This window comes from Gopherus flavomarginatus, chromosome 2 (genome assembly GCF_025201925.1).
Source record: "Gopherus flavomarginatus isolate rGopFla2 chromosome 2, rGopFla2.mat.asm, whole genome shotgun sequence".
Classification (NCBI taxonomy): domain Eukaryota; kingdom Metazoa; phylum Chordata; order Testudines; family Testudinidae; genus Gopherus; species Gopherus flavomarginatus.
Genome location: NC_066618.1, coordinates 22,712,050 through 22,738,702, shown reverse-complemented (window position 1 = coordinate 22,738,702; position 26,653 = coordinate 22,712,050). Strand labels below are relative to the sequence as shown.

Here is a 26,653-nt window from a genome sequence, read left to right as displayed (position 1 = left end):
TCAGGTGCGCATGCGCCATGCACACTGAAGCCAGAGAACATTGCTAAGCAGTACTCTTGCCCTCTGTCCCTCGTAGCCCCTCCCATAGCTATTTATGAGCCACCCTGCCCTGACCCTCCTCACTTCCTTCTCACCGTCTGCAGCTTAAGTCGGAGTGTTCTGTGTGGTATTTACCTCACCCTTTTCTTATTAACTCAAAGGTTTTTTTTGTTTTTTGTTTTTTTTGGTATATAGTTAGTACCTTAGTGTTAGAGTTAGATTAGTTTGTTTTTTCCAGGTGTAATGCATTCATTGGGTTTCAAGCATTGTCGCTTGTTTGCTGGGAGTTTATAGCCCAGTGATAGATGTTTCCACGAGGGTCAACAATGACAGTAGCAACAATACCGACAGTATTCCCAGAAGTATTTCCGGCAGTCAGATTATCTACTTTAGAGAGAGATCCCAAAGGAGAAAACTTTCCAATTTCAGCCAGCTGGCTCATCCTTCATCAGCTTTGTGCAAGCAGCCAATACACTGACTCGCATCTTCGCTTCTTTGCCTCTTATTGTTTGGGTACACAGTATGCTACTGAGGGCGTTCTGCACCAAAAAAATTAAAAATTCCACACACACTATTTTAAGATTTTATTTGTCATGTAAATGTGGAGGCTACAGCATGGCACTGGGGTGCACAGACCACTGGCTGCATAGAGGTGGGAGATCACTGTGCAGCTCCCATCCAGGACAAGGAACCAGTGGTGAGGCTATGCCCAACCCGGCACAGTTCAAGGCTCAGGCCTGCCCCAGAATCATCCCAGGGCCCTGCTCCTCCATGCCAGGTGAACCAGGTGTGGGCAGGCAGGCTCAGCAAGGCAGGATCCAAAAGTGGAGGGGCTTAATGTGAGGGAATCCAGGTGTGGGTTGAGAGCATTCTGTGTAGAGTAATCTGGGTGCAGGCAGCTAAGTGGGGAATCCAGGTATGGGGAAGATCTGGGTTCACAGGGGTTTGTTGGGGGGTGAGGGTTCTGGGTGCAACAGTAATGGGACTCTGCAGGGGCGTCCAGATGAAGGTGGTGGGGGGTTTGAGTAGGGGTAGATAGAGCTCAACAGGGGGGTCTGGGTGTGAGGGGCTTAGTGAGGGATCCTGAGGCTGGGGAAGTGGGGCTCAGTGGGCTTGGGATCCAGGTGTAGCTGGTTGTGGCTCGGTGAGGTGGGAATCCGTGTGCTGGTGGCTCAATGCGGTAGTCCAGGTGCAGGGGAATGGAGCTCATTTGGAGAGGGGTCTGAGTGTGGGGGTTAAGGCTTGGTGAGAGGCTCTGGATATGAGGGGGTCTGAATGCACAGGCGTTAGGCAGATGGGGGAGCAGCTCCCTGTACAGGGATCCCTACCCCTGCAGCTGAGGAAAGATGGGTGCAGGAAGCAGGGATGGGGGGTAATTTGCAGAGCTTTCTGCAGTTGGAGAAATCGGGGGGTGGCCCCAGATGCCATGCAGGGGAAGAGGAAGTCACATACTGCACAGCTGGGAGTAGCAGCTGTGCCCGGTGCAGGGTAGGAGCCACCAGCCGGGTCTTCCCCAGTCTTGCCTCCTGCCCCACAATGATTTACATCTCTGCTGGCTGCCCATGGCACCTGAAACATACTGCTGGGGATAGTGGCATGACCGCTCTTGTGGCTTCCCTGTCAGAAAGTCCGTTTTCTGTGGGGAAGCAAAGAAATCTACAGGGGACATAAATTCTGTGCATGTGCAGTGGTGCAGAATTTCTCAGGAGTAAAAACTGTATTATCTGGCACTTTATCAACCAGGAAGCTCTATTAACTGGCATTTCTCATATCTCCCAATACAAATCTTCAGTTTAGTAACCGGGACTAGTATACTGCCCAGGAGGTGAGGCAATTGCACATTCTGCACCCTTTTTTTTTTTGTTTTTTGTTTTTTGTTTTTTTTTTTTTTTGATGCAAGAGAGGCAGAGATGATAAGCAAGCTGATATCAGGGATTTATTCAAAAAGAAGCTTCCAGGGTTTGTCATTGTGCTGAATCTGTCATGATCCTATCTCCTGCACCGTCTACATCTGTAATGAGAATTGATGTTGATAATGATGACACTGAGGCACTGCGAGATCCTGAAGTGCCTTCTGAGTCATCAAAGAAAGATTAAATTATGTTCAGTATAGTTTTAAGTGTATTTTTAGTGATCTGAGTGTATGCCATGCACTGCCCATAGTGATATAAGATAACCTACTGTATAGAAAATTTTACCTGTATACACCTAAGTGCTTCAAGAAACCAACCATTCTACAGTGCAGTACTGCTACTAGGTTGGTGAGTACCTGTATACTATTTTAATCTTTATTGCTTTTATTGTATTCTAATTCTTTGAAATTGGATAGTCCAATGGTAAGTGTAAGTCTTAGTTGACGGGCATTTTTTGATTACCCTTCCCCCCCTCCTTGCCCCAGTTCTCTCCCCACATGCCAGATGATAAATCTTTTGCTGTACTTGGCTAGGTTAGGTGCATTCACCAAACTATTAATGTCAAACTCCTTGTGGGGTGTGTGTGTGTGTGTGTTCGTGCACAGATCATCTACATAGATAAAGCATCTTTTCCTGAGGTTGTTTGTATAGATGTTGTATAATGCAGGTGCTAAGACAATACTCTTTGGGAGGCCATTCTACTGTCGTCATCAGCTTTGTTTGCCACAAAAGTTCATGAAGAATCTTGAGTCCTCCAGTATGGTCTATATTAGTTTCATGAAGTGGTGGTTATTTGTTAACGTTAGTACCTAGGCTGGTCCATACTAGGGCCTCCAAATACTATAGTAATACAAATAATAATTAATATACATTTTACACTTCTAAAGGTTGCATAGTTGTGGGTTATGTTGCACTAATCCAAACAGCAGAACTTAAAAGTGTAATCTTTGTTCAGTCCGGAAACAATAAGGTTGAGAAATACATGAATTACAAGTGATTTGAAAATAGTGTATCTAATGTGCAGTATTACATTTCCTTTATGAAATACATCTGAGATTTAGATGAACACATGGCAATAGAATAGCCATGCAATTAGACTTTTATATAAAAGCATTATTTTTTCTTGTGTATAGTTAATGATGATGCTATTCCTAATTCTCAGTTCAAATAATTTCATCACTACAACAAATAGCAGAACCGTATCTGAATTTCTAAGGCACCTTTCACTTTAGTAGTTTTTGTAGGAAAACGTACTTACTTTTCAGACTGTTTTTCTGACTCCCTCCGTGTATCTGGCAACTGTTGCCTTGCAACCTTAATGTAATGTATGAAGGCAATCTACTCTTCTTAAGTTAGGTTTCAGTGGTATTTTTAAAAAAGCTTCATCTGCCAGGTGAGTCAGTGGAACAAAAGCCTTCATTTACTTGCAACTCATAAAATGCTTTCTTCTTTGAGTGCTTGCTCATGCTGACTCCATTCTAGGTGTGTGCGTGCCCACATGCACGGTTGTCAGAGGCATTTTTGCCTTCGCGTATCCGTAGGGTTGGCTTGCCTAAGAAGTGGCAAAAGAAGAAGAGCCTCCCGGCTCCTGGCCAGTGTCAGGGCATGTGCCCTTCATGGAGGTACCGTGGAGGTCGGACCCCCCTGCTCGACCAGAGATCCAACTCCGGGAAGTGGTAGGGGACCACAGTCTCTCCCAGGGTCCTCATTGCCCAAAGTGGCCCCAGTGGCTGAAGAGCAAGTAGGCCAACTGCCACCACAGATGCTACACCAGGCGGCAGATTCAACTAAGACTCCGACATTTAAGGGCAAGCTGATCATGGGACCACCTCATACGGTGGTGGAGCAACCTCAATCACCAGACCACAGGTGCAGATCTCCATCTCCATGGTTTCGAACTCCGGCATTGTATCCTAGGTTGCCGACTAGAAGGCCCAGGTCCTCAACGTGCTCTCCACCTACAAGACATGGGACACCGGAGTCTAAGCACCGGTTCCTGTATAACCAGTACTGGCGAGCTTCCTGTCAGAGAGCACCTCGGCCCAGTTCACCTTCGCCTAGATCGTCTCCCAGATGTTGGTCCCCACCCAGACGTGGCTGCTCCTTGTCATGGCACCAGTCTCCTTCCCCCACTACTGTTCATTGGGAAGGGGCTGTTTCTTGCCGTTGCCTCACCGGTCACCGACCAAAGTGAGTCAGCAGACTCAGGCTCCGCCCTGGTCACCAGAAGGGCAGTGGTCCGAGTTGAACTGGGAGTTCAGCTCCTTACCAAGAAGGGGTGATGCACTGCTGACTCATGAGACCGGCACACCACCTGCAATGACAACATGCAGCAGGGGCAGTGGCCTGCTCAATGGCTGTATTGGAACCCATTGGGAATGCCATTAATGCCAGTCCTGTGTTCCCACCAGCCGTCCTTGGACACCTCGGACCAACTGGCCCTGGCACCACCAGCACCGGAATTGGAATGCAGTGCCTCATCCAATTTGGGGGCAGCATGCTGAACCCCAGCACCTAGGGGTCCTTAAAATTGCCAAATCGGTGTTGCAAACCCCCTCTTCCATTCCACCAACTTTTTAGAAGGTGGAAAAGAAGTATTACATCCTTGCAAAAGGGTTCAAATACCTCCTGCATGCACCCTCCAGCAACATCACTGGTCATGTCTGCTGTGAATGAAAGCGTCAGGACATATACTTACCTGTCTTCTTCCCAAAGCCTCAGACGTCAGATGAAGAATGGAGGTTGGACACCTTGGACGTCAGGAGGGCACTGGCCTTTTACACAGATAGGACAAAGGTTTTCCATAAGGCAGTTGTTCGTTGCAGTGGAAGATGGGTCTGCTGAAAGGATTGTATCCTGGATCGCTGCCTACATCCACTACCGCTATGAGCTGGCAGAAGTGCCTCCGCTGGCAGTCGTGACACAAACTAGGCACAAATGTCATCAGTGGCCTTCCTGGCGCAGGTACCAATCCAAGAGATCTGTAGGGCCACTGCGTAGTCATTTTCCCACATGTTCGCATCTTATTATGCACATACACAACAAGCTTGTGATTTCGCTGGCTGTGGTAAAGCAGTACTGCAAGCTGCGTGACCATGAACTTTGAGCCCACCTCTATGGACACTGCTTGTGAGTCACCTAGAATGGTATCGACATGAGCAAGCACTCGAAGAAAAAATGGTTACTTACCTTTTTGTAACTGTTCTTCGAGATGTGTTTCTCATGTCCATTATGCAGCCTTCTGTTGGAGTTGCCGGCAAGAAGGAACTGAGAGGGCACAGGGCTGGTGGCACCTAATGTACCGACACATTAGCGCGGCACTCCAGAGAGTGCCACAGCTGATCCTTCAGATACCACTAAGGCAAAAATCTCAAATGACTGCATAGATGGGTGCGCGCACACCTAGAATGGAATGGACATGAGCAACACATCTCGAAGAACAACAGTTTCGAAGGGTAGGTAACTGTTTTATCCTCTCTTTTAAAGCTACTAAGTATTCTTGTGTTTTGCATTCTTGTGTTTGCTAGGACCAGGGCTATTTTCAGTCATTTCAGACAGATATAGGAGATACTGATGCAAAAACGCTTGCTTATTGTAAATTCTAATTTTAGGCTATTACAAGATTGCCTTTTCTGAATTTAAGGAGTAAATTAAATTTTCAAATTCTTTTCATACACATACTACTTGAAGAGTATGATGGGTGATATACTTAAGTTTTTGGTTATTTGTTTAATTAAATGAAATGTTCAAACTAATTAAAGAAATCCCTATGAAATTTCTACTTTTTGTCAAGTAGCGACAAACACCAAAGGTGTCAGAGGATGACCTTTTTTCTCCCTCTTCGCCCTCCTCTGGTCCTCGATAAAAGCCCCTAGTATGTTTGTTTAAATTCAGTTTCCATATTCTGAGCACTAATTTAAGAGTTGAGACCAAAGTACCACCTTTTTATAGCTGCAGCCTCTCTACCACAGAGCACATGTTTGAAGGCCTGTAGCAGTGCTAACTGACTTTAACTATTTTAGGCCTACACAAGATGGCACTCCTCCAAGTGTGAATCCTCTGCATCTTTGAAGCCAATATGCTCTGAGAACTCAATTTACAGCTAACCTAAAATTTACTGGTTGGGCAGAACTTTGAATTGTGAGATGTAGAAGTTGTTATAAATTGTTTAATCCAAAATTAGTTTATTAAATTCCTACTTGATTAGAAGTACTAAACTGATAATGGTGATTTGAAGAATATTTGTCAAATAAGTTTTAATAAAGAGTACCAATTTTATGAACAATGTCTTTTCTTTTCTTCTCCTTTGTAACAGGCCAGAAACTCAGAAGTTCGATCAAATGCAGCATTATTGTTTGTTGAAGCATTTCCTATTCGTGATCCCCATTTTAATAATGAGGATATGGATAATGAGATTCAGAAACAGTTTGAAGAACTTTTTGTAAGTTTTCATGAAGACCATGTGAAAACAAAATGTTAAGTTAAATATTTAGCACAATTTACTTGGCAGTAAGACCATTTGAAATACATGTACTGCAATTAATAGCATAAGGGGATTGAGAATGTTACCCACAGGAAAGAGTGCAGAAATATGCAATTAAATTCCTTTAACCTTGTGCACTCTCTGATTTCTGGTAGAATAGCAAGGTTTTGGAAAGGGGTCTGAATGCTAATGAAGTAGGGGTCTCGGTTTACATTAATTGAGCTACAAGTATGGTTCAAAAACCTGAGAGCGAGCTTAGGAAAGCCAGATGACACTGGTTGCGTACATTCATGTCCTATTTACTCAGGATACAATGGGTGAGAAGGGCTCTACACTAGATTACTTGACGTGGTTCTACAATGAATGCCTAATTTTTAATATCTGCAGCTTCTGTGATGGAGTATCTAAACAGAAGTCTGGGGGAGTTAAGAATTAAAACAATGAATTAGAAACATGAGGGCTGGCCAGTTTATTCCTAAAGCAATGTTTTATTCTGTTTGGGAAAACTTATTGTTGTATTCACAAGAACAAATATTTGATCATTGAAGATACCTGGAATTTCCAGGTTTTAAGGTCATTCCCTCACAAACAGGGAGACTTGACAATTAGGTGCATAAAGATGAACCTTAGGGGTGAGATTTTTCAATTGTTAAAGTGATTTTCATGCACAAGTCTCATTGACTTTCACTTTTGAAAATTCTACTCTAAGAGCGTAACTTTAGGGTGATGTTTTTGAAAGTCATTGCCAATATTTTATTCTTTCTTTTGTTTTCTAACTAAAAATTGTTTAATAATTGCAATAAATACTCATTTGGAGAATATTCCAGATATGGAAATATTTCATACTATCACATCTTGTATGGTTTGGTTGTATGGTTTGGTTAAATGCTAATAGTGATGATTTTTGTTTCTTATTTTAAATATTAACAGACAGCATGATGATGCATACATGAAATTTGTTTCCTCTTTTTCTTTGTTTATAGAGTCTTTTAGAAGATCCTCAACCATTGGTCCGGTCTACAGGGGTACTTGGTGTTAGTAAAATAACATCCAAATACTGGGACATGATTCCTGCAACCATCCTTGCTGAGCTTTTAAAAAAACTAATTGGAGATCTGGCTTTTGATGTGACTTCAGCTGATGTTCGTTGTTCTGTTTTTAAGGTAAGTTTTTAATATGCAGACTTTAAAAACTTGTATTGACAGTAAATTTTTAGGTTTTCCTTGAAGCATGTGACGGAGGTTATTAAGGGTCAACTTCAGTAGAAGGCGTGCTTTTTATAAAACCTTTTGATTTTTCTCCGAGTTGGTCTTTGCATAATTTTCCTTGAGATGTACTTCCTGATATTTAAGTTTTGCAAACCTTCTAGAAAAAATGCCTTCTGGGAATGAACAAGCAACCCCTTATGTCACCAAACATTTAGAGCTGAGTTTGAGTAGATATGTGATCCCTGACCACCTCAATTCCTCTCTCTCTGGCTATCTGAAGTTGGAAAGACCTCCTCTCCATGCTCTTGGTTTGGTATTTTGACCAGACTTTCATGTTCAGATAACTGTAAATAACTTAAAAATTATACTTAATCACAGAACTGTGTAGAAAATGTTTCCAGCTTGGTTCCAAGGCATCATGTGTGATCCAGAGAGAGAGACCTGGAAGAAAAAAGACTGGATTTAAGTGTTGTGTTTTGTACCTCACTGTCAGTCTTCCCATGGTTGGATGCATATATTACTGTCTGTGTGTTGGAGAAGGCTGTTCCCCAGATAGTTGTTCAGTATACCAGGACTGATTGGTCAACTCCATCTAATAAATATCAGAAAGACTGACTTCCTGGGCATAAGCATGTATTCCTCAAGTACAAGAGATGAACAAAAACACTGCCTCAGGTCAAAAGATCTTACAGTATAAAACCCCTTAATCTGAAATGAGAGGGAATTAATAAGAGATTTTGAGTTGCTCTTTAATACTTTCTTTTAAAAGATAATTATAGAAAAAATACATAAATGAAACATCTGCCACTATATTTAGCCTTAAGTTTAGTAATTTTAATAATTTTAGTATAGTTTTTGTATGTCTGCTGTTTGTCTAGTGGTTTTTTTTATTCATTGTGATATTTCTGTTGCAGTGTCTGCCTATAATTTTGGACAACAAACTAAGTCACCCATTATTGGAACAGCTCCTGCCAACAGTAAAATACAGTCTCCATGACAATTCTGAGAAAGTGCGAGTGGCGTTTGTTGATATGCTGCTGAAAATTAAGGCTGTCAGGGCTGCTAAGGTAGGATGATTAGGACTTGTTAGGCAGCACACAGGAGATGTAAACAGAACAAGGCAATTTATTCTGAAAGATGTATATTTATCAATACCACAGTCAATCAGTTATTAGAATACTTAACCAATAATTTTCAGAGACTTGCAGGAAATCGTTTTATTGTTCATGTGTGTCCCATTAGAGGTTTGAGATGTAAAATCCTGGATAGTGGTATTTAAGCATTTCCTGCTATATAATTGAAAATTAAGTTAATGTTCTGGTTGTCTAGATTCTTGTTAAGTACCATGAGACTAAATCTAGTGTCCTGTAATCTTCCTGCCACTCCATGATTGTTTCAGTGGAATCAGGGGCATCACTAGGAAATATTGCCACATCAGGAGATTACTGCATCAGAATTTTTGTTACCTTAAATGAGGATCAAACTTTCCATTGAATAAGTTTATCTTTTCCTCTTAGATTCTTAGTAACTTTAGTGTATTCTTGATTGATACCTCTTGTTAAAAAAGGAACTGAGAATAGTTTCAGCTCTTGCCTTTTTCTGTTGGGCCAGTAGCTACTTAAGAAAAAGAGAAAGTATGGAATCAGCCCTCTGGGACCAGAACTGGCAGGAGAATTAAAAACAGAAGCTGCTTCTGGGGCAGGGCCACTACTGGAGAAAGAATGTCCATGAGATCAAAGAAGAAGGGAAACAAGTCACAGAGAATAATGTGTAAGGAAACATGGAGGGGAGAGAGAAATGGAAGAGATGGGATGGGGAGATGAAATAAAATTATCCTTTTTTAAAGAAAATGTAAAGCAGTTCAATATTTGCTGCAGAGTTCCAAACAGAGGAGGTGTCACCTCTGAAATAGACCCTACTCTGAAAAAGTTTGTGAAGTCTGCGTCTAACTAAAATACTGATGCCAAAGCAGGATTTCCCAATAGCCCTCTCTTCAGTAAAGCTAGCATGGAGTGGCAGAAAGATCACTGTGATGCTAATACTAGTCTCAGAGGACATGATTCTAGACTTGTTTGCAAATCTCATCTATCAATGTTTTTTTCATATTTTAAATTTTAATAAGATTTTGAGATTTGAAAAGACAGAAAATTTCAGTTTTCATGTCAACGTGTATCTTGGGCCAAGAGCAGCAATTTCTGGGAATGGGGCTGTATTATTTTAGTTTCCAGTATGAAAATCCACAGTGGTCATGTGCTGTCACATACTTTAGGTTTACCAAGAGGTATGAGGTTCAGCCATCCTAAAAATGCACCAGTATCTTGTAGTACAAGTGTCCATGCTGACATGGTTATTGCTATTAGAGTATGAATCATTTATTTTATTGAAGGTTTCAGTGGTAGCCATGTTAGTCTGTATCAGCAAAAACAACAAGGAGTTCTTGTGACATCTTAGAGACGAACAGATTTATTTGGGTATAAGCTTTCGTGGGCTACAGCCCACTTCATCAGATGTATGAAGTAAAAAATACAGGAGCAGGTATAAATACGTGAAAGGATGGGGGCTCATAAAACTGCCTGTTATTAAAGTTGCCTATTAAAAATGTGCTGCATCCCAGAACTTCAGCTGATTGAGCCGAACTTCCCCTGCAATTGCAGTTCCTGGTTGCTCCAGGCTGTGCCAGATCCAGGCACTGGAACTGAGAATTGGGAGCCTGTCTGATCTGTAGTTGTTAATGTGTTGGCACGTGATAGAATTTGTTTGGGTGTGTTTAGGAAGTTGCACACAAAAAACTTAGCCTTATTAAAAAAGGCAGTATTAAAAGAACATTATTAAGTTTCAAGCACACTAGGAAATGCCAGTATTAAACCTGCCTGTGCATTATATCGGTCCTTAATTACATGTTCACTTTTTTCCCCCCACTGGATCAATCAAGTTGTGTAGTAAAACAGGCTGTTATCTGTAGGACTCCTGCCTCATTTGTTGCAGAAGATGGAGGGTGTGTGGTGAATGAGGCAGGGCATTTCAGAAAGAGAAAGTTGGTTTCACAGTTGAGGCAGCTGATGAATGCTGGAGAATTGGGTTCTATTCAGGCTTCTGCCACAGAGTTCATATATGATGGTAGGAGGTCACTTAACCAAATTTTTCAGAGACAGCCACTAATAATTGCGTTCCTTATTTTCTGGGTGCCTGTCTTGAGACCCTGGGGTATGACTTGCAGAAGTACTAAACACTCAGAGCTCCCATTGACTTCAACTGAAATCATGCTTTGAACATAATAATTGCTGTATTATGCTACATATTCTCAAAAAATCAAGTCCTAAGTTTCTCAAATTGGGCACAGAAAATTAGTAGGTACTTCTGACCCGAATCTCTCTCTGCTTCAGTTCCCCATCTATAAAATGTGGATGATCCTACCCTCTCATTTCAGAGGGATAGTGTGAAAAGAGAATATTAATGTTTGTGAAGAAATACTGTAATGGGTACCATAGAAAAAGTCTGAGGAGATCAATAATTCTGCCTTCTGGGCAGGGTTTGAATAGTGTGTGGTAAGTAAAGCCTGGAGCCACATATTTAGAGCCTCGTATATTTCGCGAATGCGAAATAACAAAATAAAACACCATAAAACTAAAAAAACCCTGGTGCACGGGATCACAGTGTTACCCAGGTTTGGCCTGGCCACTCCTCCGTCATGATAACAGAGGGGCAACTGGGCCAAAACTGAGCAGTGCTGCGACTTAATGTGCCAGGGCACGACATGCAGAGCCACCGCTGCAGGGTGAATGCAGGGTGGGCTCACTCTCCAGCACTGTCCCTTAGGACCTTCCTTCTTCACTAGACTGAAGCAGGCTTGCTCTCCATGTCCTTTTCCCTCCCTGGGAATTTTTCTGCAATGAGTTGCCAGAGCTGCTTACATGTCAAAAATGGAGGCCTTTTTCTGTCTGGTCTTGTCAGTTTGGGGTCTCGCCAATGCAATCCTCTATCCAGCATATTCTGGACTATTTATTGCACCTAAAACAGCAGTCGTTAATGGTTCTTCTATCAAAGAAATCTTCTACCAAATTATTCTGGTAGCAATATCAGTTTTCCATCCCTATGTGGATAATCATTCTATATTTTCTAATGATATAACAATCAGATTTGTGAGGAGACTGGAAATGTTGTACCCTCAAATAAGGGCATCTATCCCCACCAGAACTTGAACTTTAGATTTGTCAAAGTTCATGGGGCCACCGTTTGATCCTCTAACAACATGTTCCTTACTGCACCTATCTCTAAAGGTGCCTTTCCTGGTAACTATCGCTTCAGACAGGAAGGTAGCCAAATTGTGTGCTCTGACATCCGAACCACCTTATACAATATTCTTTTAAGGATAAGGTGTACTCGTGCCCTCATCCAAGATTTCTCTCAAAAGTGGTATTTAATTTTCATATTAACCAGTCGATTTACTTTCCTACATTTTACCCCAAATCACATGCCAATAGAGGAGCAACATTTGCACACCTTAAATGTCAGAAGAGTGTTGGCATCCTACGTAGGGAGGACTAAAGTGTTTTGTTTGTGAACCCAGCTATTGGTGACCATAGTAGACAGAATGAAGGGTCATCCTGTCTCCTGACAAAGAATTATGTTTTGGATAACTTTCTGCCTTCATGTTTATGCTCTGGCTGGCATTTCCCTGTGGGACAGACTGACCTCACATTCCATGATATGACAGTTAGTCTCTACAGTGTTCCTTGCTCAAATCGGAATCCAGGACATTTGTAGAATGGCAGTCTAGTTTTCAGTTCATACGTTTTGCATCCTATTATGCCAGTACTCTGTACTCCAGAAATGATGCTAAATTTGGACAAATTGTACTCCAGTCTGTGTACATAAACTCATTGTACGTTATGGCTTGAGAGTCACAGAGTGGAATATACATGTGCAATCACTCAAAGAAAAAATTGTTTCTAGCCTTTCACGAAAGCTTATGGTCTAATAAATGTTAGCCTTTAAGGTGCCACAAGACTCCTCATTGTTTTTGCTGAAACAGAGTAACACGGCTGCCCCTCTGAAAACTTTCATAACTGTTGTTCATAGAGAGGTGTTGTACATGTCCATTCCATGACCCACCCTCCTAGCCCTTTGCTTCAGAGTGGTCCAGCAAGAAGGAACTGAGGGATCTCAGGGGCGGGTGAGCCCTTCATTCTGGCACTGGTGCATGGCAGAAGAAAGGGCTTAAGCTGTCCTGATGGGTACCACTGAAGAAAAAAACTTCTAATGACTGTGCACAGGGTGCACACACACCTGGAATGGACATGTGCAACATCGAGGAACAACAGTTATGAAAGGTTAGTAACCAGATTTTTTTGCTTGTTTTTTTTGTTTTTGAAATAGGAAATGTGTACTTTTGTTAAGTCTTGGATGTTGGAAAATTATGGTTTGACTAAGCAGTTGTTAGCAAAGCGATTATTAGGAGAGGCTGATCTATTGAGCTGCATGCAGTAACACTATATTTTGTTACCACAAGGGAAATACTGCTGCAATCAATGAGCCAGAAGAGAGAATATTTTTCAGTGCCTAATAACAATTGCAGAACTTTTTTGAAATCCCATATCTAAAAGCATAGACCTAATTAATTCAAGACCTTGCCACAAAAATGACAGATATAGAGTAGTAGCATTAATATTGGCATAACTAAGAATTTACTTTCTGCATTACATGTCTGTAATGCAGTAATTGAGACAGGACTGAGGTGGTGGCTGATGGCATGGGCTAACCTTTGGTGGGTATATCTGAAAGGGAGCTTATGCACTAGTCACTCTTACAGCTGCCTCAGAACCTAAAATTTTCATAGGTAGGGAATTCTACCCTCTCTGAAGTTGGGAGTGTGAGACATGAGTAAAATTCCTGAATAATAGTTTTTGCGGTGATATTTTCGAAGTCTTACTACTGCAGGTAAGAAATTCTTCCTTACTAAACTGAACTGCATCAAGAATTTTAGGTACACCGGATTGTAATTGCATGAGTTGGAATTTGACTAATACACTTGATATGCTGTATTGCTCCTGAACAATGCTATACTACTGGTGCTAAATAGCGCTATGGATTTTACTATTTTACTTTTAAACAATACATTTTAGTTTTGTTCAGAGTCAATATTTTGGTGCAGAAAGTACACTTAACAAAAAAATTGTAATCTCTTTTCTTTTTCCCCTCTTCTATTGTCCCTTTAACTTCCTCCCCTTCTCACTTAAACAAACAAACAAAAAAGTTCTGGAAAATTTGTCCCATGGAGCATCTTCTGACTCGCCTTGAAGTTGATTCACGTCCTGTGTCACGCCGCTTAGTAAATCTCCTATTCAACTCTTTCTTGCCTGTTAATCAACCTGAGGAGGTATGGTGTGAACGCTGTGTTACGCTAACCCAGATGAATCCCGCAGCAGCCAGAAAGTTCTATCGGTATGCTTATGAGTATACTGCTCCCACCAACATAGGTAAAGTATTGGACACTACAAGAGTCCTGGAAATATCAATTTTATATTACTCGTTTAACACTTAATTTGTCTCCAATACTTGGGGGCCTTCAGTATTGTCAAGTGGCTGACTCTACAAAAGTCTCTTCTGAAATTTTTTTCCAAATTTCCCTAGTTGAAAATTGTTTTTCGACCAACAGTATCAGGGAGATACATTGCAGGAAGTTTTTTTCTTTCTAGCAAAGAATGCTATTGAATCCGTGCCAGCAAGCAACCCAGGAGAATGGTTTTATTTCCAGAACTTGCTAATGTCAGAAAGAAATAAAGAACTTGCTGTAGTAAGATGAGGCCCTGAAACATAAACTCTTGTCAGAGGCCTAGTCTGAGGCCTAAAGCCTGAACCAAAGTACTTCCAGGCACTGCTAAGCAAAAGCTGGGCTGTAAGTCAGAGGCAGGCCTCACTCACAGAAATTGGTGAGAAGAGGGTTGTTAGAAGCAGGTGTGTTCACACATAAGGGCTAATAAGAGGAACTTGTGCCAAGATGGCACCCGGACAGCCTGATACAAGGACACTACATAGACATAACAAGGAACAGGCAGGTGCATCTTAAAGACAGGACAGCATGATGGATAGATCTGTATGTCTGGAACAACATGATCAAAGGTGAGATAGCACCCTAATGAACCAAGAGGCCGTACCTCAATACATCAGTAGGGATAAGTAATCTCTCCTGTAACTGTATAAAAGTAGGTCCCAGAGTGTGCGTCTTTGGTCAGCCTAGGGGGCAGTGGAAAGTCCCGCCACTGACTGAGCTGTGTCCATTGCCAGGGGGCACATATTCGTATATGTCCTATGGAGTCTATAGGAAACTGTTACTGTGCTTTGTTTGACAATAAACCTGGCTCGCGTTCCTTCATACCTTACTAGAGCCTGTGGTCTTTGGGGGTTCTCTCAGGGTTTGCTGTGTCAGCTATCTTCACAGAGCCAGGACAGCACGCAGAGGGAACACACACACCACTGACTGTTATCATCAAACAAGAGCAGAGCTGTAGATCAGTAGCAACTAAAAACACCTGCACAGAGTGATTCCATGCTCAAGACATCCGATCACCCAAAGAACAATCCCTACACATGCATTCTAGAGATGAGGGTGATTATGTGGTCACTGAGAGATTTCAAAGATAGTAGTCTAATTATGTGTTCTGTAAATATTGTGGATTTATGTCTCAGAGCACATAAGACCCAGTTACTTTTACCCCCTCCTCCAGGGAGAGGAAGTCTTCCTTGTGGTAGCTGGATGTCCTCTCCCTGACACCAACCAGACTTTCAGCCACTCGACCACTCTTCTCCGGACTATGCCTGCGTAACTTCACATAGCAGGTTAACAATAGGTGCACCCTGAGTCTCTTGGAATTATTCCTTCTTGTTTTCAAGCCTCTGACATTGGTTATTCACAGAAATTCCAGATCATCAGCCTCCAAAGGTGCAGTGTACCCGAGATTACCAGTTTTATCTTAAACCATTATTCCTGTAAACCACACAGCGCTTGTAAGCACTTAAAATAAAACAAAAGTAGATTTGTTTAAGAAAGAATAAAGATTTAACGAGAAGTGAGAGAAAGTGATGGGAACAACACAAAATAAAATAATAAAATGTGAACCTAGGTCTACTCTTGTCAATAGTTACCTTTCCTATATAATAAAGTAGGCCTCCTACCCCCAGAAAGTTCAATGCTGTGGAGAGCTGGCTGGTTTCACAAGAATCAGGATCCAAACATTCATGAAAGTCCCCTGCTCCTTAAAGAATTTCTTCAATGGATGCAGAACCTTTCCTTACACTTGGTGATTTTAAAACAGTCTTTTGTCTTTATTCATAACCAGGGTGATCTTCTGCCTGCTATAATGTTCCTTGTCACCACCAAGTGGTTTATATTTTTTGCTGTTGTCTTCGATGGCTTTCCATTGTTCTTATTTGCAAGGGTAGATAATAGAGCCTTTCATTACCTCGCTGTCTGAGTGACAGCTCCCTCTTACTTGAATGAATCTTCACCAAGACACACTACTTGGATGACTTAGGATACATCTACATTTAAAATGCTACCCATCATCCTAGGTTATCTGTTTCCTCAAGAGAAAGTAGCTAGGTCAATAGAAGAATTTTTCCATTGACCTAGTGCAGTCTGCACTGAGGGGTTAGGTTGGTTTAACAATGCCACTCTGCTGTGGATTTTTCACACCCTAACCACTGAACTCAAGAAACTAATCTTCTAGTCTAGACCAGGCTCAGTTTTTACTCTAAGTCCATAACGCATACTTTCAATATAAATACATTTATTCTTTAAATATTATCCATATATACATACATCTCACAACGATTGAGGCTTGACCAGGAATTTTCTGTAGATACCTTATATGTTACTCATTATGGATAAATCTCCTGTAAGACAGAGTTTGGTGCAGTGAGTATCTTAGCTCTGAGGTGAGAGTTTGCAAATAATGGGACCCGTTGCCAAGGAGCCTCCGTGTCACAGCCATCATGTTTTGAGACTAGTCCATTGAAGTAATAGCCATTCCAAATAAATTCTGGAGAAAAATACCACACGAAGGGACTGTGTATTTTTTGTTGTTGTTTTTGTTTGCAATGATTGGATCAGAAAGGGTGATAATTACTTAAGCCACAAGTGTTTCATATTTAAATATATTAAATTTACTTTTAATGGATTTGGTATCTTATATACTAGCTGTGTCTGCTTCTTATCTCCCACTTCCCCAAATAATGTTTATAATTACCTGTAATATCTGTTGCTGATAAAGGGTTCTTAAGTGGAATGGTTGTCTAAATTATCTACTTTTAAAATTTAGCTAAATTCATGCTCACTATTCGGCGCTGCTTGAATGCCTGCATCCAGAGAGCAATAAAAGAAAATCAAGATGATGATGAAGAAAGTGAAAAGGAGAATATAAGTGTAAGTAAAATAAAGCTTTCACTTTATGCTGAGCACTAACAACTTTTTAAAATAGCACTTGTGTTGTGACAGACCGGAAAGTGAACATGAAAGAGGGAGACCATAAGGGGAACAAATGGGGATCTCTAGGGATAGGAAGACAGGAAATAGTGGCTATCAGGCCACTACTGTTACGTGAGAGAGCGACAAATAGGTAGAGTAGCAGGAGTAAACTGGGAGGAATTCCAGGAATACTTAAAATGGGTGCTTATCTCATGCTGATGGTTATTGTAAGTATACAATAGTAGAAATTATTTTGCAATTGTATTTATTCAAATATGGATCTATCAAAATGACTGTATTTATGCACAGATTAAGTCTGAATTGTGGCATTCACATCCCCCTACAGTAAACATAGCTCCTTTGTTAAATGAAGAGTTCAGAAAAAGATTTTCAATTTTTGACACATAATTTTAACCTGCATTCATATTATACAGTGTTAGCTATTTTAATCTCCAAATGTTTGCATTTCAGATGCTAAATAATGTGTTGTCAATAAACGATGTGGCTGCCATGGCAAGTTTACTGGAGATTACTGTAATTCTCTGGAGAAGTATTCACAAAGCCCTTGATCACAATGAAGAAGCCAAAGCTTACACAATCAGAAAGTTTGCCTCTGTACTACCAGAATATTTTAGAGTTTTTAAGGTAAACTTTAATTTCATAGGTTAAAAATTGTGGCAAATTTAAAATACAGATGAATGACTTCCTGTGTGTGTGTGTGTGTGTATATATATGTGTGTGCGTGTGTGTGTGTGTGTGTGTGTATATATATATGTATGTATATAAAATTTATTTTCAATTCTAGTGCTTGCCTGGCATATGTGCGCATATCCCTTGTCTGTCTTTCTGCAGTTGTGTTTTCATATGGTGTCTGGGTGATGCCATGAGCTAAAAAGTGGCTGGAGTGAGGTCCTTGGAATTTCCTAAACAAGAGAGAGTGTTCTATAATTTCACAGAGTCTGGCAGATGAGCCCTTATAATTTTAAGTATTGAAACAGAAACAGATATATAACTATTTGTTCTCTTTTGATTATCATCCTAGATCTCTATTGCTGGGAGTGCACGTGTTCTTGTTCTCTTGGCACCATGGTAGGAAGTAGCAAAAAGCACTGGCTCTTGAGGCTCCCCTGCAGAACAAATATTCAGTGTTAAGTCATATGAGAAGTTTCTTCTTCGAGTGCTTGCTCATATTCATTCCAGTTAGGTGTGCATGCGCCGCGTGCAGGTTCGTCGGAAATTTTTACCCTAGCATCACTCGGTGGGCCGGCAGGGCGCCCCCTGGAGTGGCTCCGCTATGGTGCCGGATATATACCTCTGCCAGCCCCTCCGCTCCTCAGTTCCTTCTTACCGCCCGTGTCGGTCGTTGGAACAGTGGAGCGCAGCTTAGCTGATCTCCACCTCCCTAGCGATTCACTCGTTTCTATTGTAATTGTGTATATAGTTTGATTTCTTCAAGTATAGTTAGTGTTTAGTTATTAGTTCTGTAGCAGTTTTTGTAGATAGGTAAGAGGGATTGGGGTTTAGCCCCTTCCCCTCGCCCGGTACCGGGGCCCATGCCCGGTTCACCGGGCTTCAAACCATGCTCAGCCTGTCATAGGCCAATGCCCCCAGGAGACCCTCACGACTCCTGTCTTAAGTGCTTGGATGAATCCCACCTTACGGACAAGTGCCGCATCTGTAAGGTGTTCAAGCCCCAGACTAAAAAAAAGCAGGACATTCGCCTAAAACAACTTCTGATGGAGGCAGCGTTGACTCCCCAGTCGTCGGCACTGCCAGCGGCACCGGGAACAAGTGCCTCTTCGGCACCAGAGCGAACGCCAACAGTGAAGGCTCTTCGACATCAACCATCACTGACCCAAGCTCCTACCTGGCACCGTTCGCTCTCACCACGGAGCAAGAAGCACAAGCCTCCTGCGGCTACTATATCTACTCCGCAGTCTGAGCGCTTAGCCAAGTCGGACTGCCCGGCACCGTCAACTGCCGTGGCACCGATGTCCGCACCGTTGATTCCGGCCTCGCAAGAGCCGTTGAGTCCGATGCTTACCAGCTCCCTGGCACGCGCTGTGGTTGAGCTTATCGTGCCCTCCGCTCCGGAGACGTTCTCCACGGCATGGGACTTGATTGTCTTGATGGAGCCTGAGCTGCCTCAACCCCCAGTGCTGCCGGTGCGGGTTCTTCAGTCAATAGGCAAGCCGGCCCTCATGAGACCTTCTTCACCCGGTACCACTGAACGCCACCAGTCCCGATCCAGGTCCCGCAGGCACTCCCGGTCCTGTCATCGATCCCAGTCCCTTGGCCACTTGCAGTCCCGGTACCGTTCCCCATCGAGGTACCGGTCGTACTCGCGGCACAGTTCAAGGTCCCGGTCGCTGTCCAGATACTATCGGCACCGCTCCAGATCTCGGCACCACTTGCGGCACCGTACCTCTCGCAGCCGATCTCGGCACGGCAATTCCAGGCACCGGTCGACCTCCCGGCACCGCGCTGGTCGCAGGTCCCGGTCCCACTCCCGGCACCATCACGACTCTCGGTACTGTTCTCCGGCACCACGTAGGAACGGTTCGAGTGGACGCAGAGACCCACATCAAACGGTCTCCGCCCCCCCGTGGCCGTCTCGTCATCTGTTGATCTCCTCCCATGCAGACACTGCATCATATAGGTTTTCGGATAACCACCAGGGACCTCATCAGTGGCCCTTTTGGATACCTTGGGCCTACCACCAAACCCAAGGTGGTCCGCATATACCATCGCGCTTCGGCCCTTCTGAACATCGGGCACCAGAGACCACGGTGAGCAGACCTCCCCCGGCGGGTACGGAGGAATCTCCAGCCCACGCACTAGACCCACAATATCCGCCGCCTCAGGACATCCCCCAACACCAGGAGTCGATCCAAGACCCACTTGTCCCTGGAGTTTCATCCTCTTCTTCCCCGGATGAAGCGGTGGCGGGGACGTCTCGATCTGGACCGCCCCCAATCGACCTCAGGTCACACCAGGACCTTCTGCGCTGCGTCACCCTCAATATCAGCTTGCCTGTAGAGGAAGTTCCTGAGGTGGATGACCCGGCTGTCAGTATACTGTCAGCGGAGGCCCCAACTAGGGTGGCCCTCCCCTTCATCCGCTCGATCCAGGCTAGAGCGGATACCATCTGGCAATCCTCGGCATCCGTACCGCCCACAGCCAGAGGGGTTGAACGTAAATACATGGTACCCTCCAAAGGATACGAGTACCTGTATATACACCCCCCTCCTTGTTCATTGGTTGTACAGTCCGTCAATGAACGGGAGCACCATGGCCAGCAAGCCCCTGCTCCTAAATCAAGGGAGGCCAGGCGAATGGATTTGTTGGGGAGAAAGATCTATTCCGTGGGAGGCCTCCAACTCAGGGTGACGAACCAGCAAGCCCTCCTGAGTAGGTACAGCTGCAACACCTGGGAGGCAGTAGGGAAGTTTGCAGAGCTCATCCTGCAGGACTCCCGGCAGGAATTCACAGCTCTCCTGAAGGAAGAGAAGAAAGTTGTGCGGACCTCCCTCCAGGCCTCGCTGGATGCCGCCGATTCGGCAGCTAGAACCGTCGCCTCTGGAATTGCCATGCGGCATATATCGTGGCTGCAAGTGTCAGGCCTGCCACCTGAACTTCAGTACACTATACAGGACCTACCTTTTGATGGCCAGGGCCTCTTCTCCCAGAAGACAGACCCTTGGCTACAGAGTCTGAAGGACAATCACGTAATTATGCGTTCGCTGGGAATGCATACGCCGCAGACGCAAAGACGATCTTTCCGGTCGCAACCTCAGCGCCCCTACCCCCCCGCCTCGGCCAAGGCAAGACTTCACCAGAAGGCGAAGTCATACCTCTCGCAGACGACAGTCTGGACCTCAAGGGAGTAACAATTCCGGTCCCATCAAGCCACCGGCGGGACCGAAGCCAAACTTTTGAGGGTGCACCCGAGAGCACTGTACCAATGACCTCCCAGGATCCTTTTCAGTTTGCCAACCGCCTTTCCGCATGCCTCCCTGCGTGGTCCCAGCTAACTTCGGGCCGTTGGGTCCTCTGCACGGTGGAGTGTGGCTACCGTCTTCAGTTTGTTTCAACCCCACCTTCTCACCCTCCCTCCTCGTCCCTCTTCAGGGACCCCTCTCATGAGCAACCCCTTCTGCAGGAGGTTTTGAGGCTCCTTGCAATGGGAGCTATAGAGGAGGTTCCAGAGGAATTAAGGGGCAAGGAGTTCTATTCCAGATATTTCCTAATTCCCAAGGCAAAAAGGGGCCTCCGGCCTATCCTGGACCTGCGAGGACTGAACAAATTCATGAGAAAGTTCAAGTTCCGCATGGTATCCCTGGGAACCATCATCCCTTCCCTGGATCCCTGAGATTGGTACGCTGCTCTTGACATGAGGGACGCATATTTCCACATCGCCATTTACCCTCCGCACAGACGGTACCTACGCTTTGTGGTGAATCGTCAACATTACCAATTTGCAGTCCTTCCCTTTGGCCTCTCCTCGGCCCCTTGGGTTTTCACGAAGTGTACGGCGGTAGTCGCCGCCTCCCTCCGCCGTCGTCAAATACATGTCTTCCCATACCTCGACAACTGGCTTATTCGAGGGACCTCCGAGGCTTAGGTCACCGCTCATGTAAACGTCATCAAGGCCCTATTCACCCGTCTAGGCCTGATGATCAATCTGGACAAATCCATTCTGCTACCTACGCAGAGGATAGAATTCATAGGGGCCATGCTGGACTCCAATCTTGCAACGGCCAGCTTGCCCCTACCGCAATTTCAGGCTATAGTCTCCCTTATACAACGACTACAAAGCTTCCCAACAACCTCTGTCCGCACCTGCCTCGGCCTCCTCGGTCACATGGCTGCATGCACCTTCGTTACGAAGCACGCGAGACTGCGCATGTCCTCTTCAGACTTGGCTCGCCTCAGTCTATCGTCCACGCAGGGATGCTATAGACATGATAATCACGGTTCCACCAAGTGTTCTGGGCTCCCTCGACTGGTGGCTGACGCCCTCCCTGGTGTGTGCTGGTCGTCCTTTCCATCCGTCGCAGCTCTCTGTGTCCCTGACAACAAACGTTTCCTCTCTCGGCTGGGGCGCTCACTTAGGGCACCTTCGCACCCAAGGCCTTTGGTCCTTTCAGGAGCTGGCGCTTCACATCAATGTCTGCGAACTGAGAGCGGTCCGACTGGCGTGCCAGACCTTCCAGCATCACCTACAGGGCCGTTGTGTTGCAGTATTCACAGACAACACAACGGCCATGTATTACATAAACAAGCAGGGAGGGACGCGATCTTCCCCCCCTTTGTCAAGAGGCGATGCGACTGTGGGACTTCTGCATAGCCCACTCGATAGACCTGGTAGCCTCCTTTCTCCCGGGAGTCCGGAACTCTCTCGCGGATCACCTGAGCAGGTCCTTCCTGTCCCACGAGTGGTCCATCCATCCGGACATCCTCCTTTCAGTATTCCAGAAGTGGGGCTTTCCCCAGATAGATCTCTTTGCCTCCTGAGAGAACAGGAAATGCCAGGTGTTCTGCTCCCTGCAGGGTCACTCCCCAGGCTCTCTCTCGGACATGTTCCTAATTCCCTGGGAAGGTCGTCTACTTTATGCCTTTCCACCCTTTCCCCTAGTCCACAGAGTCCTGCTCAAGCTCCGCAGGGACAGGGCCCAGCTAATCGTGATCGCTCTGGTGTGGCCAAGGCAGCACTGGTACACCATGATGCTCGACCTATCTCTAGCAGGCCTGATACCTCTGCCACTCTGCCCGGACCTCATAACACAGGACTTTGGCAGACTTCACCATCTGGACCTGCAGTCCCTCCACCTGACAGCATGGCTGCTATCTGGTTAAACCAATCCGAATTGCTCTGTTCCACCCCGGTGCAACAGGTCCTGTGGGGAAGCAGAAAGCCTTCCACGCGGGCGACATATCTCGCCAAGTGGAAGTGCTTCTCCCATTGGTGCGCCCAGCATAACTTTATTCCTGAAGGCGTATCGGTCCCCATTATCTTGGACTACTTATGGTACCTCAAGGAGCAGGGCCTGGCCCTCTCTTCGATAAGGGTGCATCTGGCCGCGATTTCCACCTTCCATCCTGGGGAATCTGGCAGTTCGACCTTCTCTCACCCTATAGTTTCCAGATTCCTTAAGGGCTTGGAGCGGCTCTACCCTCAGATTAAGCGCCCTTCCCCTACCTGGGACCTCAACCTTGTATTAGCTAGGCTCACGGGCCCTCCTTTTTGAGCCATTAGTCACATGCTCGCTACTGTACCTATCCTGGAAGACAGCCTTCCTCGTTGCTATCACCTCGGCCAGACGAGTATCGGAGCTTCATCTTTGATGGTAGATCCCCCATATACGATATTCCACGAGGACAGGGTTCAGCTGCGACCGCACCCGGCTTTCCTTCCCAAAGTGGTCTCTGCCTTCCACATTAATCAAGACATTTTTCTACCAGTCTTCTTCCTGAAGCCGCACGCATTGCACCGGGAACATCTGCTACATACCCTGGATGAATAATCACTACCCCAGTTCCTCGTTCACTACTTGGTAGATCCCCCGTATACGATATTCCACAAGGACAAGTGTCATAAGCAGATTGTTAAGAGTTAATGTCTCTTGTACCTGTAAAGGGTTACAAGCAGGGAACTGGACACCTGACCAGAAGACCAATCAGAAGACAAGATACTTTTAAATTCTGGTGGAGGGAAGTTTGGGTGTGAGTTCTTTGTTCTTTGTTCTTCTCTCGGAGGGTCTGAGAGAGACCAGACATTACTACAGGCTCTCTAAATTTCTTTTCATATAGTAAGTAAACACAGGTGGTTTAGGCTTTTTGATTGTTTTTACTCTATTTGCAATTGTGAATCTGGCTGGTTAACTTTTATATGTGTAGTTGCTGGGAATATTCTGATTTGTATTGGTACTGGGGGGAAAGTCTCTTTCTGGTGTCTGTAAGCTATAGGACCCTGTAAGATTTACATCTTAAAGTTACAGAGATAATTCTTTACTTTTTCCTTCCTTTTATTAAAAGATTTCTTTTTTTTTTTTTAAGAGAACCTGATTGATTTTTTCTTCCTTGTTTCCCTTGTGTTATTCCAGGGGATTGGGATACTCACCAGGACGGGTGAGGGGGAGAGATAGAATCTCTGTTTCCCTTGAATCTGTTTGCCTCTTTGTGGAAGGGAAGGGAGATGCTTCTCTGTATGGTGATTTAGAGGTTAGATCAGTATCTCTCAAGATAGCCCAGGGAGGGAAATTCTGAAAGGGGGAAAGGTGGGGGGAATGGTTTATTTCTCCTTGTTTTAAGAACCCAAGGGATCTGGGTTCTTGGGGTCCCCAGGGAAGGTTGGGGAGGTCAGAGTGCCCCAAAACACTATTTTTGGGTGGTGGCAGTGCTATCAGATCTAAGTTGGTAATTAAGCTTAGAGGATTCAGGTGCTAGTATCTCATTTTCTGAACTCTAAGGTTCAGATCTGAGAAGGAATGCTATGACAACAAGGTACAGCTGCGACCGCAGGCAAGTTAGAAACACCAGAGTCGTCTTCTCTTCCTTGCACTTGTTTTTGCTATCTTAATTCTGCCTTGTGGTGAGCATTCTCTTGATGCACTTGCTCGTTGTTAGGCTTTTGACATGTTTGATTAATTCCATTAATCTTCATAGTGTTGGTCCAGTTGATCTCTTCACCTAATCCTGCAGTATTCCTCATAATTGATGCCAAGCTCTGTTTGTTACTAATAGTACATGTGCTGCCTGTGACGCTTTGGGAAGAATCATCCAACAAAGATTTCTCTTATTTGCGTAAACAGCAAAGAGTCCTCTTATTTGTGTGGATTTTGCTCTGAGAGCTCTCAAGGGCTGTGAAAACCATATGGAAGCTTCCTCAGTGGAATAATCATCCTTTCTTCTTTGAGTAGTGTCCCTAAGGGCTCTCCACTCTTGGAACATTTTTGCCCTCTGTACCTCACATCAGAGATTTTAGGTAGCAGTGCCTGTTTGGCCTGCTCATACTCTCTTCTCATCTTGTGCCATGCACATGTGCTATATTGCATTGCGCAGGTGAACCGCCCTCTGTTCCTTCTCAGACACCTTGGCCCAAGATGGGGCCTCAGCAGCATCTGAATTGAGATTACTTCGCTCGTATTTTCTTTCTCTTGTTCAAGATAGATAGTGTTAGTTCATGGAGTTCCTTAGTTTGTGTACCTCCCTTTTTTCTTTTTTGAGTTTAAAAAAAAAAATTCTTATTAGAATAGTGAACTGTTCCCCATCCATAGTTTGTTTTTTCTTGTTTCTTCCATCTGGAGAAGCGGAACCTGGAAAGGGTATGCCCAGCTCCCCTGGGTTTACATGTTACCTTTGCTGCCAAGAGGCTATCCTGGTCAGTGTCAGACATAACCAGAGTCACATGTCCCTCGGAAGTATAATTTCTGCCTGAAATTAAGGTCAAGGGCCAGAAAACTGAACTAAAACTGAGTCTGCTTATGACTGAGAGTTTGCTCCAACCAGCTTCCGACACCAGCCTCGGGTTCTCCACTGTCCAGTGGTCCTTGATGAGGCTGTCTCCATCAACTTCCTTTGCACAACACTCCCCCGCAACTTCCAAGAGAAAATTCCTAGATTCCTCTCAAAAAGCTTCCAGAAAGTGAGCACTTCAAGTAGCTTGGATAGAGAATCTATCACAAAGAGATGATCCCCTATCAGGTTGACCACTTTGGCACCCACTGATCTCTCGCTCATTACTCATAAGGCTGCAGGTTCCACAGGTACTGTCATTGCCAGCAAGCCTAAAGACTGTAAGAATTCAGGCTCTTAAACCTTGGGTCAAGTGCAATAGCTGTCTTTAGAACTCACATTGGTACCTTCTTTGCGTTTTGTAAAATCTGCAGTGAAAGTATTCTTTAAATGAACATGCGCTGGGTCATCATCTGAGACTGCCATAAAATGAAATATATGGCAGAATGTGGGTAAAACAGAGCAGGAGACATACAATTCTACCCCAAGGAATTTAGTCACAAATTTAATTAACGCATTATTTTTTTAATGAGTGCCATCAGCATGGCAGCATGTCCTTTGGAATGGTGGCTGAAGCATGAAGGGGCATATGAATGTTTTTAGCATATCTGGCACCTAAACACCTTGCAATGTGGGCTACAAAAGTGCTATTCGAACTCATGTTCTCACTTTCAGATGTCATTGTAAATAAGAAGCAGGCAGCATTATCTCCCATAAGTGTAAACAAACTTGTTTCTCTCAGTGATTGGCTGAACACGAAATAGGACTGAATGGACTTGTAGGCGCTAAAATTTTTTACATTGTTTTGTTTTTGAGTGCAGTTATGTAACAAAAAAAATTTACGTTTGTAAAGAGATTGCACTACAGTACTTGCATGAGGTGAATTGAAAAATACTATTCATTTTTATAGTGCAAATATTAATAATAAAAATATAAAGTGAGAACAGTACACTTTGTATTCTGTGTTGTAATTGAAATCCATATTTGGGAATGTAGAAAAACATTGAAAAATATGTAATTTCAATTTGTA

At 44.2% G+C, this 26,653-nt stretch overlaps 1 protein-coding gene across 1 annotated transcript in view; it reads left to right on the top strand.

Moving 5' to 3' along the window:
* NCAPG2 (non-SMC condensin II complex subunit G2) overlaps positions 1 to 26,653 on the top strand; it is a 141,900-nt gene that overhangs the window by 55,180 nt on the left and 60,067 nt on the right. Inside the window, exons 11-16 of the mRNA XM_050942218.1 lie at positions 6,268 to 6,393; positions 7,419 to 7,598; positions 8,558 to 8,710; positions 13,897 to 14,119; positions 16,961 to 17,064; positions 17,578 to 17,751. Of these exons, the coding sequence (XP_050798175.1) occupies positions 6,268 to 6,393; positions 7,419 to 7,598; positions 8,558 to 8,710; positions 13,897 to 14,119; positions 16,961 to 17,064; positions 17,578 to 17,751 (960 nt within the window). The remainder of the gene's footprint in view (positions 1 to 6,267; positions 6,394 to 7,418; positions 7,599 to 8,557; positions 8,711 to 13,896; positions 14,120 to 16,960; positions 17,065 to 17,577; positions 17,752 to 26,653) is intronic.